The 20,840-nt window shown below is 46.7% G+C and overlaps 2 protein-coding genes across 4 annotated transcripts; both read right to left on the bottom strand.

Annotated features, from left to right (window-relative positions):
• Positions 1–5,568: 5,568 nt before the first annotated feature.
• Positions 5,569–12,422, bottom strand: LOC125987519 (janus kinase and microtubule-interacting protein 3-like). 3 transcript variants are annotated; one of them, XM_068649105.1, is made up of 13 exons: positions 12,176–12,422; positions 11,938–12,051; positions 7,987–8,051; positions 7,708–7,770; positions 7,523–7,621; positions 7,343–7,441; positions 7,208–7,261; positions 7,022–7,087; positions 6,882–6,950; positions 6,727–6,804; positions 6,437–6,670; positions 6,232–6,357; positions 5,569–5,862 (listed from the first exon to the last, which is right to left on the bottom strand). In XM_068649105.1, exons 3-12 carry the CDS (start codon positions 8,044–8,046, stop codon positions 6,241–6,243), a joined length of 939 nt encoding a protein of 312 aa, XP_068505206.1. In that variant the 5' UTR covers positions 8,047–8,051; positions 11,938–12,051; positions 12,176–12,422; the 3' UTR covers positions 5,569–5,862; positions 6,232–6,240. The 3 variants fall into 3 exon arrangements, with proteins under 3 accessions (XP_068505206.1, XP_068505207.1, XP_068505205.1); XM_068649106.1 differs by lacking the exon at positions 5,569–5,862 and having other exon boundaries at positions 5,909–6,357; positions 7,987–8,048; XM_068649104.1 differs by lacking the exon at positions 5,569–5,862 and having other exon boundaries at positions 5,909–6,357.
• A 535-nt stretch (positions 12,423–12,957) lies between these two features.
• On the bottom strand, positions 12,958–15,750 carry LOC137839747 (janus kinase and microtubule-interacting protein 3-like). The gene is made up of 2 exons (XM_068649107.1): positions 15,588–15,750; positions 12,958–13,238 (listed from the first exon to the last, which is right to left on the bottom strand). The coding sequence occupies exons 1-2, from the start codon at positions 15,711–15,713 to the stop codon at positions 12,972–12,974; spliced, it is 393 nt and encodes a 130-aa protein (XP_068505208.1). The 5' UTR covers positions 15,714–15,750; the 3' UTR covers positions 12,958–12,971.
• Positions 15,751–20,840: the final 5,090 nt, after the last annotated feature.

Consider the following 20,840-nt stretch of genomic DNA (forward strand, 5'->3'; position numbering starts at 1 on the left):
TTGTGTTGTTCGTAATGTGTTGTGTTGTTTGTATTGTGTTGTTGGTATTGTGTTGTTGGTATTGTGTTGTGTTGTTCGTATTTTGTTGTGTTGTTCATATTGTGTTGAGTTGTTCATATTGTGTTGAGTTGTTCGTATTGTGTTGTGTTGTTCGTATTAAAGTTAAAGTCCCAATGATCATCGTCACACACACATCTGGGTGTGGTGAAATTTGTCCTCTGCATTTAACCCATCCCCATGTGATTTTAATCCATCCCCTGGGGGAGAGGGGAGCAGTGAGCAGCAGCGGTGCCGCGCTCGGGAATCATTTGGTTAGGGTTAGGGTTAGGGTTAGGGTTATTGTGTTGCCTCTAACACTTAGCTTCTAACACTTAGCCTCTAGCACCTAGAAGGTAAATAAATAGGAAGGAAGGACTCACCGGTGACGTCGTCGCCCACGTCCAAGCGTTGTACTTTGTATTTTCATCCTTCTGACAGTGGAAAACATATAGCCAACAAACACCGTGGAACCTAAACGAATGAAAGAAAACTATCATTTGGCCACAACCAACATTCACAGATACAACACAATGTGACGTGCGGGTTTGAGGTTAAAGGTTGAGTGAAGGGCCCTCGTTTTAAACTACTTTTTTGAAAAGGAGTGGGAACAAGTAAGACGTATTTAATTTATTTATTGGGAAGTAGTAAGACTTATTAAATTTATTTAATCTACTTTTCTTCCCAGGCAAAATTTGATGTGCTGCAATTCCAAATTTCCAAAGTGAATGAAGGAATGAAATCTTTTAAATTATGATTTTGTATAAATACTAGGCATAAACACAAAATCTACGGCACAAAATGGGCAGACTTTACTTGTTTGAAAAGGACTGGTTACAAGACAGACTTTTTTAATTTATTTAATGGGAAGAAGACACTATTTAGTTTAATTGATCTATTTTTGTTCCCTGGCAAAATTCGATTTGCTGCAATTCCAAATTTCCAAAGTGAATGAAGGAATGAAGTCGTTTAAATTATGATTTTGTATAAATACTAGGCATAGACACAAAATCTACGGCACAAAACGGGCAGACTTTACTTGTTTGAAGAGGACTGGTTACAAGACAGACTTTTCTGATTTATTTAATGGGAAGAAGACTTATTTAGTTTATTTAATTTATTTTTGTTGCCTGGCAAAATTGGATTTGCTGAAATTGTATTTTGCCAAATCTTGACTTGAGACCTGATAGGAAGTATTAAACGCTCAGTTAAATCGATACAAGTTGGTAATAAGAGCGAGTAATGTTGGTTGAAGCGATGAATTAAGGTTGAAAGCAATTTAAATTATGACTTTGTATAAATACTAGATATTAACAGAACATCTACTGCGCAAAATGGGCAGAGTTTACTTGTTTGAGAAGGAGTGGCTTATTTAAGACTAAGATTTATTTAATCTGTTTGTTCCCAGGCAAAATTGGATGTGATGCAATTCCAAATTTCACCACATGATGGTGCCCAATTTTGACTTCATGGGACATATTCAACACTTAGCTTGTTATTATGTTCAAGGTAATCAGATTTGTTTATTATTCTAATGGCCTTTTCAAAACTATTCTGGATTACTACTTTGGATCTATTCTACATTACTTGGCAACAACATACTCTGTAACAGATTAGGCAGTATAATCTACTTATCGTGATGTGTTAAATCAATTACTGTTAGACATTATTTGTCTGATAATCTACCAAATCTTTGAATTGAAGAATTTGTGATTTAATTAATAGCTTGTTATGTTCAGGGTAATCAGACTTGTATATAATTCTAATGGCCTTCTTTTGAAAACTATTCTGAATTACAACTTTGGATCTTATATTACTTTGCAACAATATACTCGGTGACAGATTAAGCAGTATAATCACATATGTTAACTTCAGTGCCCACACTGTATTTATGTATGGTTATTTGTTAAATCAAGTACTGTTAGACATGAAATAGGAAGTGTTTAACATAAATGTTATGGCTACTCACCATTGTAGCTCGCTCCTGGTCAATGATACGAGCCTCTTCTTGCAGTGGAAAACTTGCAGCCAACAAACACCGTGGAACCTAAAGGAATGAAATTAACCATTAACATTTCGCCTGGACGAATATTCACACGTACAACGCAACGCGGCTACACTTCTGCTAGCGCCTCAGCTACACGTTGCTATTACAAACGTAAATCTCTTTAAACACAATGAGTGTTACTTACCGTGTACGCTGTAGACGGTCAAGTTGCAAGCAGAAAATAAAGATGTTTCTGTTGATATTCGTCGTTGCTCAGTGGCTCACGGCCATCGCGCCAACAGATTTGAATTTTGGTGGAAGTTCCGCCAATTACGTCATATCCGCGGCACATGACTGCGAAGCAATACCCGCTTATCTGAAACGGCAGTTAAAAGTAGAGTTACATCAAGTTTTCTTAGAACCTAAACGAATGAAAGAAAACTATCATTTGGCCACAACCAACATTCACAGATACAACACAATGTGACGTGCGGTGTTGAGGTTAAAGGTTGAGTGAAGGGCCCTCGTTTTAAACTACTTTTTTGAAAAGGAGTGGGAACAAGTAAGACGTATTTAATTTATTTATTGGGAAGTAGTAAGACTTATTAAATTTATTTAATCTACTTTTCTTCCCAGGCAAAATTTGATGTGCTGCAATTCCAAATTTCCAAAGTGAATGAAGGAATGAAATCCTTTAAATTATGATTTTGTATAAATACTAGGCATAAACACAAAATCTACGGCACAAAATGGGCAGACTTTACTTGTTTGAAAAGGACTGGTTACAAGACAGACTTTTTTAATTTATTTAATGGGAAGAAGACTTATTTAGTTTAATTGATCTATTTTTGTTCCCTGGCAAAATTCGATTTGCTGCAATTCCAAATTTCCAAAGTGAATGAAGGAATGAAGTCGTTTAAATTATGATTTTGTATAAATACTAGGCATAGACACAAAATCTACGGCACAAAACGGGCAGACTTTACTTGTTTGAAGAGGACTGGTTGCAAGACAGACTTCTCTGATTTATTTAATGGGAAGAAGACTTATTTAGTTTATTTAATCTCTTTTTGTTGCCTGGCAAAATTGGATTTGCTGAAATTGTATTTTGCCAAATCTTGACTTGAGACCTGATAGGAAGTATTAAACGCTCAGTTAAATCGATACAAGTTGGTAATAAGAGCGAGTAATGTTGGTTGAAGCGATGAATGAAGGTTAAAAGCAATTTAAATTATGACTTTGTATAAATACTAGATATTAACAGAACATCTACTGCGCAAAATGGGAAGAGTTTACTTGTTTGAGAAGGAGTGGCTTATTTAAGTCTAAGATTTATTTAATCTGTTTGTTCCCAGGCAAAATTGGATGTGATGCAATTCCAAATTTCACCACATGATGGTGCCAAATTTTGACTTCATAGGACATATTCAACACTTAACTATTATGTTCAAGGTAATCAGATTTGTTTATTATTCTAATGGCCTTTTCAAAACTATTCTGGATTACTACTTTGGATCTATTCTACATTACTTGGCAACAACATACTCTGTAACAGATTAGGCAGTATAATCACATATGTTAACTTGAGAGTGCCCACACTCAATCTACTTATCGTGATGTGTTAAATCAATTACTGTTAGACATTATTATTCTGATAATCTACCTAATCTTTGAATTGAAGAATTTGTGATTTAATTAATAGCTTGTTGTTATGTTCAGGGTAATCAGACTTGTATATAATTCTAATGGCCTTCTTTTGAAAACTATTCTGAATTACAACTTTGGATCTTATATTACTTTGCAACAATATACTCGGTGACAGATTAGGCAGTATAATCACATATGTTAACTTCAGTGCCCACACTGTATTTATTTATGGTTATTTGTTAAATCAAGTACTGTTAGACATGAAATAGGAAGTGTTTAACATAAATGTTATGGCTACTCACCATTGTAGCTCGCTCCTGGTCAATGATACGAGCCTCTTCTTGCAGTGGAAAACTTGCAGCCAACAAACACCGTGGAACCTAAAGGAATGAAATTAAACATTAACATTTCGCCTGGACCAATATTCACACGTACAACGCAACGCGGCTACACTTCTGCTAGCGCCTCAGCTACACGTTGCTATTACAAACGTAAATCTCTTTAAACACAATGAGTGTTACTTACCGTGTACGCTGTAGACAGTCCAGTTGCAAGCAGAAAATAAAGATATTTCTGTTGATATTCGTCGTTGCTCAGTGGCTCACGGCCATCGCGCCAACAGATTTGAATTTTGGTGGAAGTTCAGCCAATTACGTCATATCCGCGGCACATGACTGCGACGTAATACCCGCTTATCTGAAACGGCAGTTAAAAGTAGAGTTACATCAAGTTTTCTTTTTTAATCAACGCAATCATTTACAACCGTTGACCAGAAAGAATCGTCGAAATTCGACGTTCCCCCCAAACGCCACACTCACTCGCTTTTCAGGGCAACAAAAGTACTTCTTTTTAAAAACGATTAGTTGTACTTACCGTGTACGCTCTGGACGGTCCAGTTGCAAGCAGAAAATAAAAACATTTCTCTTGTTAGTCGTATGTTACCATCCGCTGTGTCTTTGTCAACATCGCCATTTTCCTACTTCCTGTTGCGAGCCACGCCCACGGATTTAAATTTTGGCGGAAGTTCCGCCCATTGGCGTAGTTTTCGCGTATAGCAAATCCGATTGGTTGGGAAGGGGGCGCGGTTATGCAGCCGAGGGGTCCTGTGATCGGTGGGATGTAAAGTAGGCGTCGACGTCACGTCCGCGTCACGTGACCACGACGTGGCAGACGTCATATAGCAACCGCTGTTTTGTTTAGTAGACTTACAGTTGTTATGCATTGACATAATGGCGCACACTCCAAATAGATTTAAATAAATTAAATAATTCTTCTGCCCACTCCCTTTTAAACAAGTTAACTCTCCCCGCGGATTTGAATTCCGGCGGAAGTTCTGCCCATCACGTGACGTCTGTCACGTGACCACACGCGGCAGATGTCATATAGCAACCGCTGTTTTGTTTAGTAGATTTACAGTTGTTATGCGTTGACATAATGGCGCACTGGTTAGCATGTCCACCTCTTAAGCATGATGTTGCGGGTTCGACGCCTGATCAATGTTAGCATGGAGTGAGCTGAAGTGCATGGCGCTGAAGATTTGAATCTTTGAAATGCGCTGGGGTCTGACGTATCAGGCAGAATGGTTTGCCATCACGTTCAACAAAAAATAGAAACTTTCCCACTCTGATAAAAACGTCCTGTGTTCATCTACATATTTTCGTTTTGCTGTGCATCTTTTCCCTGCCATTTCGAGAGCCCAATTGACACTAATAGTTTACTGGAATGTGTTTGCCCATCCTACTTTGTGGAATTTCACCACATGCGCTTTTGACGAAAATACTAAATTGAACTCAAGTGAAGCCAACACGCACCCCCCCCCCCCACACACACACACACACACCTACACACACACACAAATGTTGATATGAACATAAAAGAGCCGCATGCGGTTCGGGAGTTGCGGCTTGGCCAAACCTGTACTATACAACTTTATTTGTGTAAAATTTTCACAACAGCTGTCACACAAACAAAGCGGGAAAAACCGAAGACGTGCGTGTTCCGCCCACGCTGGATTTATTTGCACCTTTGAAAAGACACCGTATTGCCGCAGATGTGGCAAAGAGTACTTTTGGGCATCTGAGACGGAAGGATGTCCAAAGCATCACGTCACCTGCTCTGGTAGGAATGGTGGTGGGACGTTGAGGTCAACCGCTTTGGGGTTGGCTGAATCTTTGGTCGCAGGATGCCACACACTTGAAGACAGAAGCAGAAAAGCAGAGCTAAATGCAAAATGTACTCACCGGTGACTCCAATTTTTTCCCCCCCTGAAGAAATGGATGGACGGGTGGCCCCGGCTGGCCGGTGGGACTCTTGTTATTCTGACCCTTTTTAGTGCGCGTTTGGGGCAACAACCGTTTTTTGTGGCGCTCTCTTCTGGTTCAAGAGTGCCCTGCATGTGAATTTGCCTTTCCTGCCTTCTGATTGGATGAGCGCCGGTGTGACGCGGTGCCTCTGTCACCGTGGCGGGGGGTATACGTCGGCATCGGAGCGTCTGCCAACGTCTGAGACCGGCTGGCAGTGTATCGGAGGTGTCGAGTGCGGTGCCGCTGGAGCTCACTCACCAGCTGGTGTTAGGGCCACAGAATGAAGGCCAAGGAGAAGACTAGAAAGAGAAACAGAAACTTCTCCTCCAATTGTTTGATTTGTCTCTTCTGAGCTTCGATGAATTCTTTCAGCTCTTTGTTCCTCTAGGACGGACAAATGGAAAGTAGCCTTCAAAAGCCAGTAAGCGTGCAAGTAAGTGCCGGGCTGGCTTTGGGCCCTTACCTGTTGCGCGCTGTGCAGCAGATCCATTCTCTCTTGGAAGATGCAAGCGTCGCGCTCCCTCAACTCCCACATCAGGGCTCGCTTCCATTGGTCCACGGCGCTCCTAAGCTCTTGTCTCTGATCCGCCGTCAGCACGTCATTCACGCCAGCGTGGCTGGCTTTTTCGCCGTCCGTGGCGGGGCAGTCCCGCTGCGGTAGCGCCTCGTACAACATGGCCTCCAGCTCCATGATCCTCTGGGCCGCAATCCTCGTCCATCAGTGGTCCGGCGGGAGATTTGAGGGCGGCTTACCTTATGAGCCTGGTCCATGGAACGCTTCCTGAAGTCCAACTCTTCATCCAGGTAGCCCTTCTGGTTGCAGAACATATCCTAGCACAGCTCAAGGTCAGAATTGTTGGGGCACATTGCCCCGAGTTCCCCTTGGCTGATGTCGCGTGTCTGTCTACCTTCTCACTTTCAATGTCCAACATCTTCTGTTGAAGTGCTGACTTGGTCACTTTGATGTATTCTAACCACTGAGGAAAGGCTGCTGTCACATAAGCAGAATGCGAGAGCGTGCGAGAGCGTGCGTGGACGTGCGCGTTACCTTCTCGGCTAGGGTGGGAAGGGTCCTGGCGTGAATCACGACCACCTGCTCCTCGTTGGTGAGATTCTGCAAGAGCCCAAAGGCACAGCGTCAACAAGGTTCTTTCAGCGCAAAGCTATCCAAAAGTCATATTTGAGCCGCCGAGTCTCGTGGAGTGCGAACATAAGGAGTTCGACATACACTTACGGCGTTATCGCCCAGGATGTCCAGCTTCTTCATCAGATCACTGATGACGATGTCCTGGGGAAAGGCGCAAGGAGCAATGTAAGGTGTTCTGGGACCTCAGGTTAAGGTTAGGGTTGCGAGGGACGCCTTACGTACGCTCACGCCGTCGGCCTCGCAGTAGATCTGCAAAGGGCTGAGGCCGTCTGGGAAACGGACTTGCAGAAACTTCAAGACGGGGGAGCGCCACTCCCTCTCCTGAAAGGCAGAGGCATGCATCCGTGCATCCGTCCGTCCGTCACATCTCTGGCCTCAACACGCTTGTGCGAGTCTTCCCACCTCCAGCTCCAGGATGCGGAACTCAAGCAGTTCGTTTTGGTCTCGGATATCCTGGATGTGCTCTTTCAGACGCGCTTCTTCCGCCTCCATCCGCCTGACCTGAAAAGACAGTCAGACCTCATCTGCGGGGCTTCCGGACGGGTGTGACGCCAAGCGACTCCGCCCAGCGCCTTTCTTTCCGTCACCTTTTCGGCCAACTGCTGATTGCTCTGACGCAGCAGCTGCTTCTCCTCCACCCACTTGACATTCTAGAAGAGACAAACGCGTGGACAGCTTTGGAATGTTGTGTCATTTTCATCCACAAATTGTTTGGTTGACTGGAAAATGACATTTGCTTTTCTCCGCATTTTCCCAGCCACGTTCAGGGCGGGGGGGGGGGTTGGTCCAGTAATGCCAGACGAATGAGTGACTGAAGAATGTAGCTATTTTGTCTGAGAAAAAGGTGTGCTCATTGATAAGCTTACCTGTCCTTGTTGCTTCAGCGCTGACTCCAGATCTGCTACTCTGCTTTGATAGTGACCCATTTCTACTGTCATGTAACATGGGGGGAAGAGATGGTGCAAATGGTAAAATATGGATTGTTCACAGGAATAAATTGGCAGAGCTGAAATTCCAAATTTGTCCAAAAGATGGCGCCAGACCAAAACATGAGACCAAAAAAGGGGCCAAAATAAGCTAAGCAAGTTAAAATAGAAATAAAACAGGAACACGGTGTCGGATTGTGAGTCACGCATGGACGCACAAATGTGATTTTTACTTTTTGATTTCTTTGCTTGGCTAAAAATGTATTCTGTAACAGCTTAAAGCAATATTGTTAGTCAATTCGATCAAGGGACCCGTCCGTCACTATGAGAATAGTGGCGTGACATAAATTGTTTGGAGAAGCACAAATGTGATTTTTACTTCTTGATTTCTTTGCTTGGCTAAAAATTGATTCCCTCTTTCATGAACTGTGTTTTGCAATCGAATTGTTCTGGGATTGAATGATTTTATTAACACGGGTATCAGTGGGTGAAATTGTTCGGTTTCTGGAGTGATTAAGATTTGTAATTCTATTTCATGTTTCTTCAATAAATGTGTTGTGTATATTCATCTACTTTGTTGTGCGCTGATTTGTACTGAATGTACAATCGATGGTTCGGGGTTGATTTGACAATTTGATTAATGTGCGGGGGGTTATTATGGTATAACATAGGACCGTAATAAAAAGTAACATCAGACAATTTTAGAGAATTGAATAACTTTCGTAGTTATTTGAGACACGAGTGAATTTCAATCCGTTTGAAAGTTTGCTTCGTCTGAATAAATTAACGGAAGTGTTTGAATTGGATTATTGGTTTGGTGTAGAACTGAAAGTAATTTAATTATTTGAAGGGCGCAGGCCCGTTTCCCCTTTTGACGGGCCGCGTAAAAAGTAACTCCGAACATGTTAGAGAATTAAATAACTTTTGTAGATATTTAAGGGAAGAGTGAATTTTGTCAAAAGTGAATTCGTTTGAAAATTTACTTCCTCTAAATAAAATAACGACGATGGTTAAAATAGATTATTTGAGTTGGTGAAGGATAAAAGTATTTCGATTGTCCGTCGGGCGTGGCCCAGTTCTTAATTTTGTCGGGCCGCGTCAAAAGTTAAACAGGACACGATCGAAAAATAGACTTGCCTTCCAAATTAATTACTGGGCAAATCTAAATAGAGTAAGACATTTTTATTCGTTTTAAGAAAGTTGTTATTCTTTTTAAGCAATCAAGTGGGATGAAGCACTCCGACAGTTAAGTGCTAGATCTACATATAAGAAGTTAGAATTAATAACGTAAAGTGCATTAATTTTCTCCTTAAATGCTATTATTGTCACACTTTTATTAATTCGATTCTCTTTCGAATAAACAAGTTGGTCGGCTCGCTGCTTGAGCGACCAAGTAGAACGGACCCATATCAACATTTACTTCGGCAAAACTAGAGCTAGGGTGCGCTATACAAACGAATCCCTGAGGTCTTAACAAAGACATCTAAAAATATCCGTAACATAATAAGAACTTCAAACATTAGCGGGGAGCCATCAATACGATGCGGTCACTTCGAAGTCTTGCCTCGAATTGAGTTACTCGGCTCGAGCTTAGGGTGACTTGAGAGGGATTGGCGTCGTACAGAAATTAGATTGATTCCGGTGGAGTTAATTTAACTCGGGTGGTTAGATTACGGACGAATCTCCGAACCCGGCTAAGACAAACCCGTTACCGGGAAGCCGGGGGCACCTTATTGAAAGAGGTGCGTTTGACACTACCATCAGCTTTTCTCTGGTCTGAAAGGAGGAGGAGGGAGGCTCCTCCTCCTCCTTTCAGACCAGAGAACACCCGAGGCTGGGTGAGAACGGGGAGGCTGCGACCCGGCCGGGGGTTGCGGGAAGGGGCGCCACCTTGATCTCCTTCTCGGCGTCGTAGTCCCCTCCGCTGGTCTGGGCCAGCAGAGCGTAGGCTCGTTGCAGCGCTTGATATTCTTGCGTCAGCTGGCGGTAGCGAAGCTCCGCCTCCTCATGCACACACCAATGCAACACAGCACTAGTACCAGAATCAGTCAGACCGGCGACAAAGCACCCGCGACGCAAAGACGAGTCCGATTCCAGGCTGAAGAGGAATGTTTGGCGCCAATACGCTGGCAGAAATGGCGGGCTACCTCTTCGGGTTCCGTGTCGGGGGTTCTGTCGGTGTGAAAAGACAAGGACGATCCGTCCGAGTCCACCAACACGTCTTCGTCGTAGCCGTAAAATGTTTCGATGACCTGCGGGCGCGGAAGCAAACATCTCTCTGAACAAACTGAAGCGACACCTCACGATGAATCGACGAGAGGAACGATAGCGAGAAAAAGGCCATTTCATCTTGCGCAACACCAAGCAGCCGCAAACAAACAGACTCACCTTGCAGGACCTCACGCTTTGTTCCTCCTCAGAGATTCTCGACGTCGGTATCGTAGCAGCAAATCTCTCTCCTGTCGACACAAATAATCCGCCTTTGAGATTCTTTGGATGCAAAGGGAACGAACGGCTCCGGCGCAGAAACAAACGCGACTCACGATGACATTTCTGACATGAGCTCCTGTCTCCAGAGCCTGAAAAACCCGTCACCGGCGATGATTGGAGGGACGCTAGTCTTTTCCAAAAGTGACAACTACAGGGTGTGTCAGGGTTTTCCAGATTATATTTATCGTATAATTATGTTGCTTTGACTTTGACTGCAACCTGTAATAAATAATATTATTTATCCCTTATTTATCCCTATCGCTTATCCCTTCCTACACAAAGTCGTAAAACATCCCTTGCTATGTTTTGACTAGAGGTCAAGGGCTTTCTCTATTCAATCCACTCTTACACCCACCCTGTTTCTCTTAATAAAAATGCTCGTGCAGGAGCCGAGAGTCAGACTTCATTCGTACAACGGATGGACTCTCCACCTGCAGGTGTCCAAAAGAACTTACTTGTCTCCCGTGTAGTTCTTGCAAAATAAGTTGGAGCGAGCGCAACTCTAACAGGGTGCATTTTGCCACTAGCTGCCTACGGACAATGACGTCGCGCTCGCGGCTCATGGTTGACGGGCTGAGCAGCCGGGCGAGTCCGTCGTTTTCAGCGCACAGCGAGTGGCAAAGGCGCTGACAAAACGGGAGCTTTGAGCTGCTGAAAACGGCAAAACAAGTCTAAAGCGTGTTCAAACGCGTGCGCACAATGCTCCTGCTTGAAAGGTCGGAATTTAAGGGGCCAATTTTTTGGATGGCGGCCGCCGGCCAAGCTTTGGACGGAAAAGGTTTCCTGGCGACAGCGAGCGAGCGCGGCGCTGCCGTACGTGCACCGAGTCGCCTGCCTGAAGACCTTGGACAAGTCGTCGATGATGTGCCGCTGCTCCACAACTTGAAGGAACTCCATTTCACCGTCCTGCTGGCCGCAACCGCGCTCCAGGTCATTGAGCGAACTAGGCCTTCTCTGTGGAACACAAATGCAGTGGACTCTGTTGGCACGCCGCCGTTGTCCGCGTCGACTTACCAAGCTTGCCATCTCCTCGTTCTCCTGGGTGACAAAGCGCACTTTGTTTTCAAGGCGACACAGCACCAGCAAGAGTTCTTCATTCTTCCTGCTCAGGCGTTTGTTTTTGTACAGGAGTGGCAGAAACTGGCTTTCTGTTTCTCTCAGTCGCTTAAGCTGCAAGCATGAAGTGCGGGATGCGAAAGACGCACAACACGCGGGCCAGAACGTATCCATTCCTTTTGCATCGGTTTGAACGGAATCGTGGCTTTGGCTCCCAATAAAAGACATCTACCGGACAACCGACTCGCCGCGCCGCTCAACTAATAAGCAAGCGCAATGGGTGCCTCGCTGGATGGCGCGCATCAAACGTAGCGCAAACCTTCAAGCGTGCCGTCAATAAATTACCAGTTCATTGCGCTCTTCAGAAAGCAGGGCGTTTCGATCCTCCAGTTTCCTGATGACTGCGCTGAGCTCAGCGATTTTCAGATGAAACCTTCGCGTGTCCCGATCCTCCTGAGACTGAAAACGCCCCGCAACACACACACACAACCACTCGTTCAAAGTTCAAAACTGTTTTTGTGCTACCTTCCTCCAGCAACGAACTAAGTCATGCGTACTGCAAGTGTGTGATGAGGTGGCTTACGCTATGAAGAGGATTGCTAGTAGCGCCGTTGACCCCACTTCCAAGGTAGTTTAGGCCCGCCCTTTGGGAATCCCTCAGGGCAGCGATCTGCTGCTCGGCAGCCTGAGTCTGCAGCTGAAGGCGGTTGACGTGGCCGGCCCCAGGGATTTATCCAAAACACTAACCGCTCTGTCTTTCAGCTTGATCTCATCCATCTGGATGTACAAACGGGGAGCGCTCAGGCAGGCGGGCAAACTCATTTGCCAGAATTGTGACAAAAACAAAGAGAGCAACCGGCCAATTTTTATCTTGAATCGACTAGAACACCATTGCTGTGACAAAAGCGAAGCGAGCAACCGGACGTTTTCTTCTTGTGAAATAGAATAGAATAGAATAGAATGCCTTAGGTGTCATTTCACTGCAGGTATACAACGAAATTGGGAACATAGCCACGCACCGCGCATCTGATCAGTCCTACCAGTCGGCGGATCTCCCTCTCGCAGTCTCTCTTGGTTCGGCTCAGCTCCTCCCGATGCTGGTGATGAGCCGATCGGAGCTCGGCCGCTCGGGACTGCCAGGCCTGCTGGGCCGCTGCCAGGGCTTCTTCCGCGCTCCTGGTGGAGGCGACACCGCTCGGTCTCCCGACACCGCCACGTCTCCTCCACTTCCGCCAGCAAAGCGCCCCCGCTCCTCACCTGAGCAGACATTGCGCCACATCGGGCCGTTGAGACCGCAACGGAGCGCCGCGACGCTTACTGGGGACAAGCTACACAATACGGTAGCGGCCGCATCGGAGCCCGACGTGGCGTGCGGATAGTCAGACACGGATTGAGCGGATCACCTTGTCCATGGAGCCGTCCCTCAGGCTGAGGACCAAGGCATTCAGTCGCTGGATCTCTCCATCTTTGATTTTGATCACTCTCATCAGCTCCATTTCATGCTGCCGCAGTAATGTCTCCCTGGTAACGGCTAACTCTTTCTGCTTCTCCTCATGGAGTTTGCTTTTGAGTTCCGTCATGGCGGCGGTGGCACGGTGGTGCTCCGCCCGCAGGTCCTGACTTCTCTCTCTCTCCAGACAGCTGACCTGACATGACTTAGACTTAGACAAACTTTATTGTCATCTTGTCTGCACATGGTGCATACAAAACGAAATTTCGTTGCACACGGCTTACAACAAAGTAGTGATATTGCAGTTGAATAGAAGTAACATATCCTATGAAAATATATATATACATATACTGTATATATATATTACAAATAAGTATAAAGTGCAGCAGTGCTAATTATGCAATAGTGCAAGTAGGCAAAACAGTATTCAAGAGTGTGCAGAGGAATGCTAAACCATGTATTAAACTTCTATTTAAAGGGTTTACACAAGTTCAGTAAAGTTGGTAGTGCGAGATAGTGCCAGATAGAGGTCCGTAGTGTCATAAAGTACAGTTCTGTGAATGTGTGATGCAGAGTTCAGTTTAGAGCTCAACAGTTCTAATGTTCAACAGTCTGATGACAGCAGGGAAAAAGCTGTTGCAGAACCTGGTGGACCTGCAGCGGATTGTGCGAAACCTCTTCCCAGAGGGCAGCAGGGAGAACAGTCCATGGTGGGGGTGTGATGGGTCATTGATGATGTTACGGGCACGGGACATGCAGCGCTGAGATGAAATGTCCTGAATGGAGGGAAGAGGAGCCCCTATGATCCTCTCTGCTGTCCTCACCACTCTCCTCACGTTCTTCCAATCGGAGGCGGTGCTCCTGTAGAACGTCCTCATGATGGGTGGGGGCAGGTGGGCTCTCCTCATCCTCCGCAGGAAGTACAAGCGCTTCTGTGCCCTCTTGATCAGTGCCGTAGTGTTCATAGTCCAGGTGAGGTCTTCTGTGATGTGGACCCCCAGGAATTTGGTGCTGCTGACCACCTCCACAGCTGAGCTGTTGATGATCAGTGGAGCGTGGTGAGGCTGGTTTTTCCTGAAGTCGACGATGATCTCCTTCATCTTCTCCACATTCAGGATCAGGCTGTTGTCTCTGCACCAGCCCACCAGCTGCTCCACCTCCTCTCTGTAGTCCAGGTCGTTGTTGTCTCTGATGAGCCCCACCACCGTTGTGTCGTCTGCGAACTTCACGATGTGATTGGTGGTGAACCTGGGGACGCAGTCGTGTGTCATCAGGGTGAACAGCAGGGGGCTCAGGACGCAGCCCTGAGGGGAGCCTGTGCTGAGGGTGATGACATCAGAGGTGTTCTGTCCGACCCGGACTGACTGAGGTCTGTTGGTGAGGAAGTCTAGCAGCCAGTTGCGAAGGGGGGTGTTGAAGCCCAGGTGTTCCAATTTTCCTACTAGATGCTGTGGGATGATGGTGTTAAACGCTGAGCTGAAGTCCAGGAACAGCATCCGAACATGGGTGTTCTTCTCCTCCAGGTGAGCCAGGCTCAGGTGAAGAACGGAGGAGATGGCGTCCTGAGTGGAGCGGTTTTGCCGGTCGGCAAACTGGAACGGGTCAAATAATTGGGGGAGTCTGGAAACGATGTGATCTTTAAGCAGCCTTTCGAAGCACTTCATCATGACCGGAGTCAGTGCAACAGGCCGGTAATCATTAAATGAGGTGATTTGAGGTTTCTTCGGCACCGGAATGATGGAGGCAGTCTTAAAGCACGCTGGCACTGTGGCTTGGCCTAGCGAGGTGTTAAAAATGTCTGTGATGACCCCAGCCAGCTGACTTGCACATTCCCTGAACACACGCCCAGGAATGTTGTCGGGGCCAGGGGCCTTACGGGGGTTGACTCTCCTCAGGGTCTTCAACACATCGGCGGAGTCAAGGCAGAGTACCTCCTCTTCCTGATGGGGGACAGTTTTAACTGCTGGAGTGCCGTTTAGTGCCTCGAACCTCCCAAAGAAGTTATTTAGACCATTTAGAAAGTAAGCATCAACTTCACCCACCGGGGGGGGAGGGTGAGTTGTAGTCTGTAATCGCCCGTATGCCTTGCCACATACTCCTGGTGTTGTTGGCGTCGTGGAAACGATCCTGAATTTTTCGACTGTGGTCTCGCTTCGCTACCCTGATGGCACGGTTCAAGTTGGCTCTCGCTGTCCTCAGTGTCTCCTTGTCGCCAGACTTGAAGGCAGAGTTCCGCGCTCGTAGCGTTTGACGTACCTCCTCAGTCATCCAGGGTCGTTGGTTGCCCCGGGTGATGATATTCTTAGTGGTGCTGACGTCCTCGGTGCATTTGTTGACGTAGGCTGACACAGTCATGGCACACGCATGTCAAATCTACATCGGGGAAACTGGGAGGGAGGGAGGGAGGGCGGGCGGGAGGGAGGGAGGCAAGCAGGGAGGCAGGCAGGCAGGGAGGCAGGCAGGGAGGCAGGCAGGGAGGCAGGCAGGGAGGCAGGCAGGGAAGCAGGCAGGGAGGAAGGCAGTGTCTGTCTGTTGAGGTTTTCACCTTGTTCTTCTCCTGCTGAAGTTCTAACTGGACGTCCATCAGTTTGGCTCTCAGCTCGTCATTGGCGGCCTGAAAGGCGTCCGTTCGCTCCGCCTTGACCCGCCCTGCCGGAGCTCGTTTGGACATCTCTTACTCGAGTCTCGCCCAGTCGTCAGTCAGAGATCACAACCCTAACCCAGGTCTCAAGTCAAGATTTGGCAAAATACAATTTCAGCAAATCCAATTTTGCCAGGCAACAAAAAGAGATTAAATAAACTAAATAAGTCTTCTTCCCATTAAATAAATCAGAAAAGTCTGTCTTGCAACCAGTCCTCTTCAAACAAGTAAAGTCTGCCCGTTTTGTGCCGTAGATTTTGTGTCTATGCCTAGTATTTATACAAAATCATAATTTAAACGACTTCATTCCTTCATTCACTTTGGAAATTTGGAATTGCAGCAAATCGAATTTTGCCAGGGAACAAAAATAGATCAATTAAACTAAATAAGTCTTCTTCCCATTAAATAAATTAAAAAAGTCTGTCTTGTAACCAGTCCTTTTCAAACAAGTAAAGTCTGCCCATTTTGTGCCGTAGATTTTGTGTTTATGCCTAGTATTTATACAAAATCATAATTTAAAGGATTTCATTCCTTCATTCACTTTGGAAATTTGGAATTGCAGCACATCAAATTTTGCCTGGGAAGAAAAGTAGATTAAATAAATTTAATAAGTCTTACTACTTCCCAATAAATAAATTAAATACGTCTTACTTGTTCCCACTCCTTTTCAAAAAAGTAGTTTAAAACGAGGGCCCTTCACTCAACCTTTAACCTCAACACCGCACATCACATTGTGTTGTATCTGTGAATGTTGGTTGTGGCCAAATGATAGTTTTCTTTCATTCGTTTAGATTCCAAGAAAACTTGATGTAACTCTACTTTTAACTGCCGTTTCAGATAAGCGGGTATTGCTTCGCAGTCATGTGCCGCGGATATGACGTAATTGGCGGAACTTCCACCAAAATTCAAATCTGTTGGCGCGATGGCCGTGAGCCACTGAGCAACGACGAATATCAACAGAAACATCTTTATTTTCTGCTTGCAACTTGACCGTCTACAGCGTACACGGTAAGTAACACTCATTGTGTTGAAAGAGATTTACGTTTGTAATAGCAACGTGTAGCTGAGGCGCTAGCAGAAGTGTAACCGCGTTGCGTTGTACGTGTGAATATTCGTCCAGGCGAAATGTTAATGTTTAATTTCATTCCTTTAGGTTCCACGGTGTTTGTTGGCTGCAAATTTTCCACTGCAAGAAGAGGCTCGTATCATTGACCAGGAGCGAGCTACAATGGTGAGTAGCCATAACATTTATGTTAAACACTTCCTATTTCATGTCTAACAGTACTTGATTTAACAAATAACCATACATAAATACAGTGTGGGCACTGAAGTTAACATATGTGATTATACTGCCTAATCTGTCACCGAGTATATTGTTGCAAAGTAATATAAGATCCAAAGTTGTAATTCAGAATAGTTTTCAAAAGAAGGCCATTAGAATTATATACAAGTCTGATTACCCTGAACATAACAACAAGCTATTAATTAAATCACAAATTCTTCAATTCAAAGATTTGGTAGATTATCAGACAAATAATGTCTAACAGTTGGGGCCCGGCCGGGCATAGCCCGAAATGGAAACGTGGGTCCCCCTTCCCATGGACTCACCACCTGTGGGAGGGGCCGAAGGGGTCGGGTGCAATGTGAGCTGGGCGGCAGCCAAAGGCGGGGACCTTGGCGGTCTGATCCCCGGCTGCAGAAGCTAGCTCTTGGGACATGGAATGTCACCTCTCTGGCTGGAAAGGAGCCCGAGCTGGTGTGTGAGGCAGAAAGATTCCGACTAGATATAGTCGGACTAGCCTCCACACACAGTTTGGGTTCCGGTACAAGCCCTCTCGAGAGGGGCTGGACTCTCTTCCACTCTGGAGTTGCCCACGGTGAGAGGCGTCGAGCAGGTGTGGGTATACTTATTGCCCCCCGGCTGGGCGCCTGCACATTGGGGTTCATCCCGGTGAACGAGAGGGTAGCCTCCCTCCGCCTTCGGGTGGGGGGACGGGTCCTGACTGTTGTTTGTGTCTATGCACCAAACAGCAGCTCAGAGTACCCACCCTTCTTGGGGTCCCTGGAGGAAGTGCTGGAGAGCGCTCCTTCTGGGGACTCTATCGTTCTACTGGGTGACTTCAATGCTCACGTGGGCAATGACAGTGAGACCTGGAAGGGCGTGATTGGGAGGAACGGCCCCCCTGATCTGAACCCGAGCGGTGTTCTATTGTTGGACTTCTGTGCTTGACACGGATTTTCAATAATGAACACCATGTTCAAACATAAGGGTGTCCATGTGTGCACTTGGCACCAGGACACCCTAGGCCGCAGTTCGATGATCGACTTTGTAGTCGTGTCATCGGATTTGCGGCCGCATGTTTTGGACACTCGGGTGAAGAGAGGGGCGGAGCTGTCAACTGATCACCACCTGGTGGTGGGTTGGCTCCGATGGTGGGGGAAGATGCCGGTCCGACCTGGCAGACCCAAACGCTCTGTGAGGGTCTGCTGGGAACGTCTGGCAGAATCTCCTGTCAGGAAGAGCTTCAACTCCCACCTCCGGCAGAGCTTTTCCCACGTCCCGGGGGAGGCGGGGGACATTGAGTCTGAGTGGACCATGTTCCGCGCCTCCATTGTTGAGGCGGCCGACCGGAGCTGTGGCCGTAAGGTCGTTGGTGCCTGTCGTGGCGGCAACCCCCGAACCCGCTGGTGGACACCGGCGGTAAGGGATGCCGTCAAGCTGAAGAAGGAGTCCTATCGGGCCGTTTTGGCCTGCGGGACTCCGGAGGCAGCTGACAGGTACCGGATGGCCAAGCGGAACGCGGCTTCGGCGGTTGCTGAGGCAAAAACCCGGGCGTGGGAGGAGTTCGGTGAGGCCATGGAGAATGACTTTCGGAAGGCTTCGAGGAAATTCTGGTCCACCATCCGGCGTCTCAGGAGGGGGAAGCAGTGCAACGTCAACACTGTTTACAGTGGGGATGGCGTGCTGCTGACCTCGACTCGGGACGTCGTGAGTCGGTGGGGAGAATACTTCGAAGACCTCCTCAATTCCACCTACACGCCTTCCATTGAGGAAGCAGGGCCTAGAGACTCTGAGGCGGATTCTCCAATCTCTGGGGTCGAAGTCACTGAGGTAGTTAAAAAACTCCTCGGTGGCAAGGCCCCGGGGGTGGATGAGATCCGGCCAGAGTTCTTAAAGGCTCTGGATGTTGTGGGGCTGTCATGGCTGACACGCCTCTACAACGTTGCGTGGACATCGGGGACAGTGCCTCTGGATTGGCAGACTGGGGTGGTGGTTCCCCTCTTTAAGAAGGGGGACCGGAGGGTGTGTTCCAATTACAGGGGAATCACACTCCTCAGCCTCCCTGGTAAGGTCTATTCAGGGGTGCTGGAGAGGAGGGTCCGTCGGGAGGTCGAACCTCGGATTCAGGAGGAGCAGTGTGGCTTTCGTCCTGGCCGTGGAACAGTGGACCAGCTCTACACCCTCGGCAGGATCCTCGAGGGTGCATGGGAGTTTGCCCAACCAGTCCACATGTGTTTTGTGGACTTGGAGAAGGCGTTCGACCGTGTCCCTCGGGAGGTTCTGTGGAGGGTGCTTCGGGAGTACGGGGTGCCGAGCCAACTGATAAGGGCGGTTCGGTCCCTGTATCACCGATGCCAGAGTCTGGTCCGCATTTCCGGCAGTAAGTCGGATTCGTTCCCAGTGAGGGTTGGACTCCGCCAAGGCTGCCCTTTGTCACCGATTCTGTTCATAATTTTTATGGACAGAATTTCTAGGCGCAGCCGAGGCGTTGAGGGGGTCCGGTTTGGGGACCTCAGCATCGCGTCTCTGCTTTTTGCAGATGACGTGGTGCTGTTGGCTTCTTCAGGCCGTGATCTCCAGCTCTCGCTGGAACGGTTCGCAGCCGAGTGTGAAGCGGTCGGGATGAGGGTTAGGGTTAGGGGTTAGGGTTAGGGGTTAGGGTTAGGGTTAGGGGTTAGGGTTAGGGGGTTAGGGTTAGGGTTATAAGGTTATCTCGCTACACATTCCCCAAAGGGTCCGCCGACCCAGTTGGTTAGATAGAAGGCAGCGGAAGGCACAGGCCGGCGCATGTCTCCTTCAGTAAACCTCGCCGTACCGGAGTCGCATAAATTCTGGAATGGGTACGAAGGACGGCGAAGTGAGAATGCACCTCAACCAGAACCTCCCCCGAGTAGCTGAGGCGCTACCCAGGTCTTCGGCCAGCAAGATGGAAAAATAGTGAAAAGTGAGAGAAGAAAGCAACCTAAAGTCCTACCCTTGGATTATATTATGTCTATTAACTTTGAAGTATTTTTGACCTAATATCTTGTTTTTATATTCAACCAACAGCTTTCTTTAGAAGGGATCCCATTAAGTCGTCTTTGTTGTGGGTAATTTGAGCGTCAGAATTTCGTAGACACGTCATCAGTAGTGGACCTTGGGGTCACAGAGTGTTTCGGCCATTATCACCAGACACCCTCGCCCAAGGGAGGCCCCGCCGGGGTTGATCGAGCCCCGGTGTGTGTCTACCTAGTCAATTAAAATTAGTTATTTGTCAAGTCAACTGCCCAGCTTTAACGCAGACAGAAAAGATCAATAGGTCAGTCTTTGTCTCTTTTAATTTATTGATTCATTGAATTTAAACCATCATTACGTATGTTTGTACTTAACTCAATGTTATATTATTTCATTTAAGTTTCTGGCCAAGTTTATCAGCATAATTGGAGGTCTGCCTGTAGTCCAATTGTGATGAAAACCCTTTAAACCATTATATCCACGCAATTAATATTATTTTATCAAAAGGACTGTGTTTGTATCAGCCGTTTATCTGACATTTATCAACCAGAAAAATCTTACCTTAGGAGATTGTCATTCCCAGCGCCACTTTCTTGGTTCACGGTGTCACTGTCAATGGCAAATTCCCATGAGCCTCTGCGAAGTGTCACGGCGGCTCGTCAACCAATCCCGTCCCTAAACCTATCTAACAATGTGATAAGCACTAAATAAAGTTACCGTATTTGCCGGTGTACAGGTCGACTCGGTGTATAAGTCGACCCCCTAAAATTCGACGGAAATTTACGATTTTATGATATATCCTTTGTATAAGTCGAGCTCAATTGTTGCATTATATTAAACTTCAAAATTCAATATGCGAAATTTATTGACGAAATGTGTTC

Source organism: Syngnathus scovelli, chromosome 19, assembly GCF_024217435.2.
Source record: "Syngnathus scovelli strain Florida chromosome 19, RoL_Ssco_1.2, whole genome shotgun sequence".
In the NCBI taxonomy this organism is placed as follows: Eukaryota; Metazoa; Chordata; class Actinopteri; order Syngnathiformes; family Syngnathidae; genus Syngnathus; species Syngnathus scovelli.

What these genes read in the sequence shown, in the direction of transcription:
- LOC125987519 (XM_068649105.1), bottom strand. Translation starts at nt 8,046, where the DNA reads ATGGGTCACTATCAAAGCAGAGTAGCAGATCTGGAGTCAGCGCTGAAG. An exon ending in TTCCCACCCTAGCCGAGAAG is followed by an intron (nt 6,951 to 7,021) that starts GTAACGCGCACG and finishes GCCTTTCCTCAG; the next exon opens with TGGTTAGAATACATCAAAGT. An exon ending in TGCTGCACAGCGCGCAACAG is followed by an intron (nt 6,358 to 6,436) that starts GTAAGGGCCCAA and finishes TGTCCGTCCTAG; the next exon opens with AGGAACAAAGAGCTGAAAGA.
- LOC137839747 (XM_068649107.1), bottom strand. Translation starts at nt 15,713, where the DNA reads ATGTCCAAACGAGCTCCGGCAGGGCGGGTCAAGGCGGAGCGAACGGAC. An exon ending in TTCAGCAGGAGAAGAACAAG is followed by an intron (nt 13,239 to 15,587) that starts GTGAAAACCTCA and finishes AAGTCATGTCAG; the next exon opens with GTCAGCTGTCTGGAGAGAGA.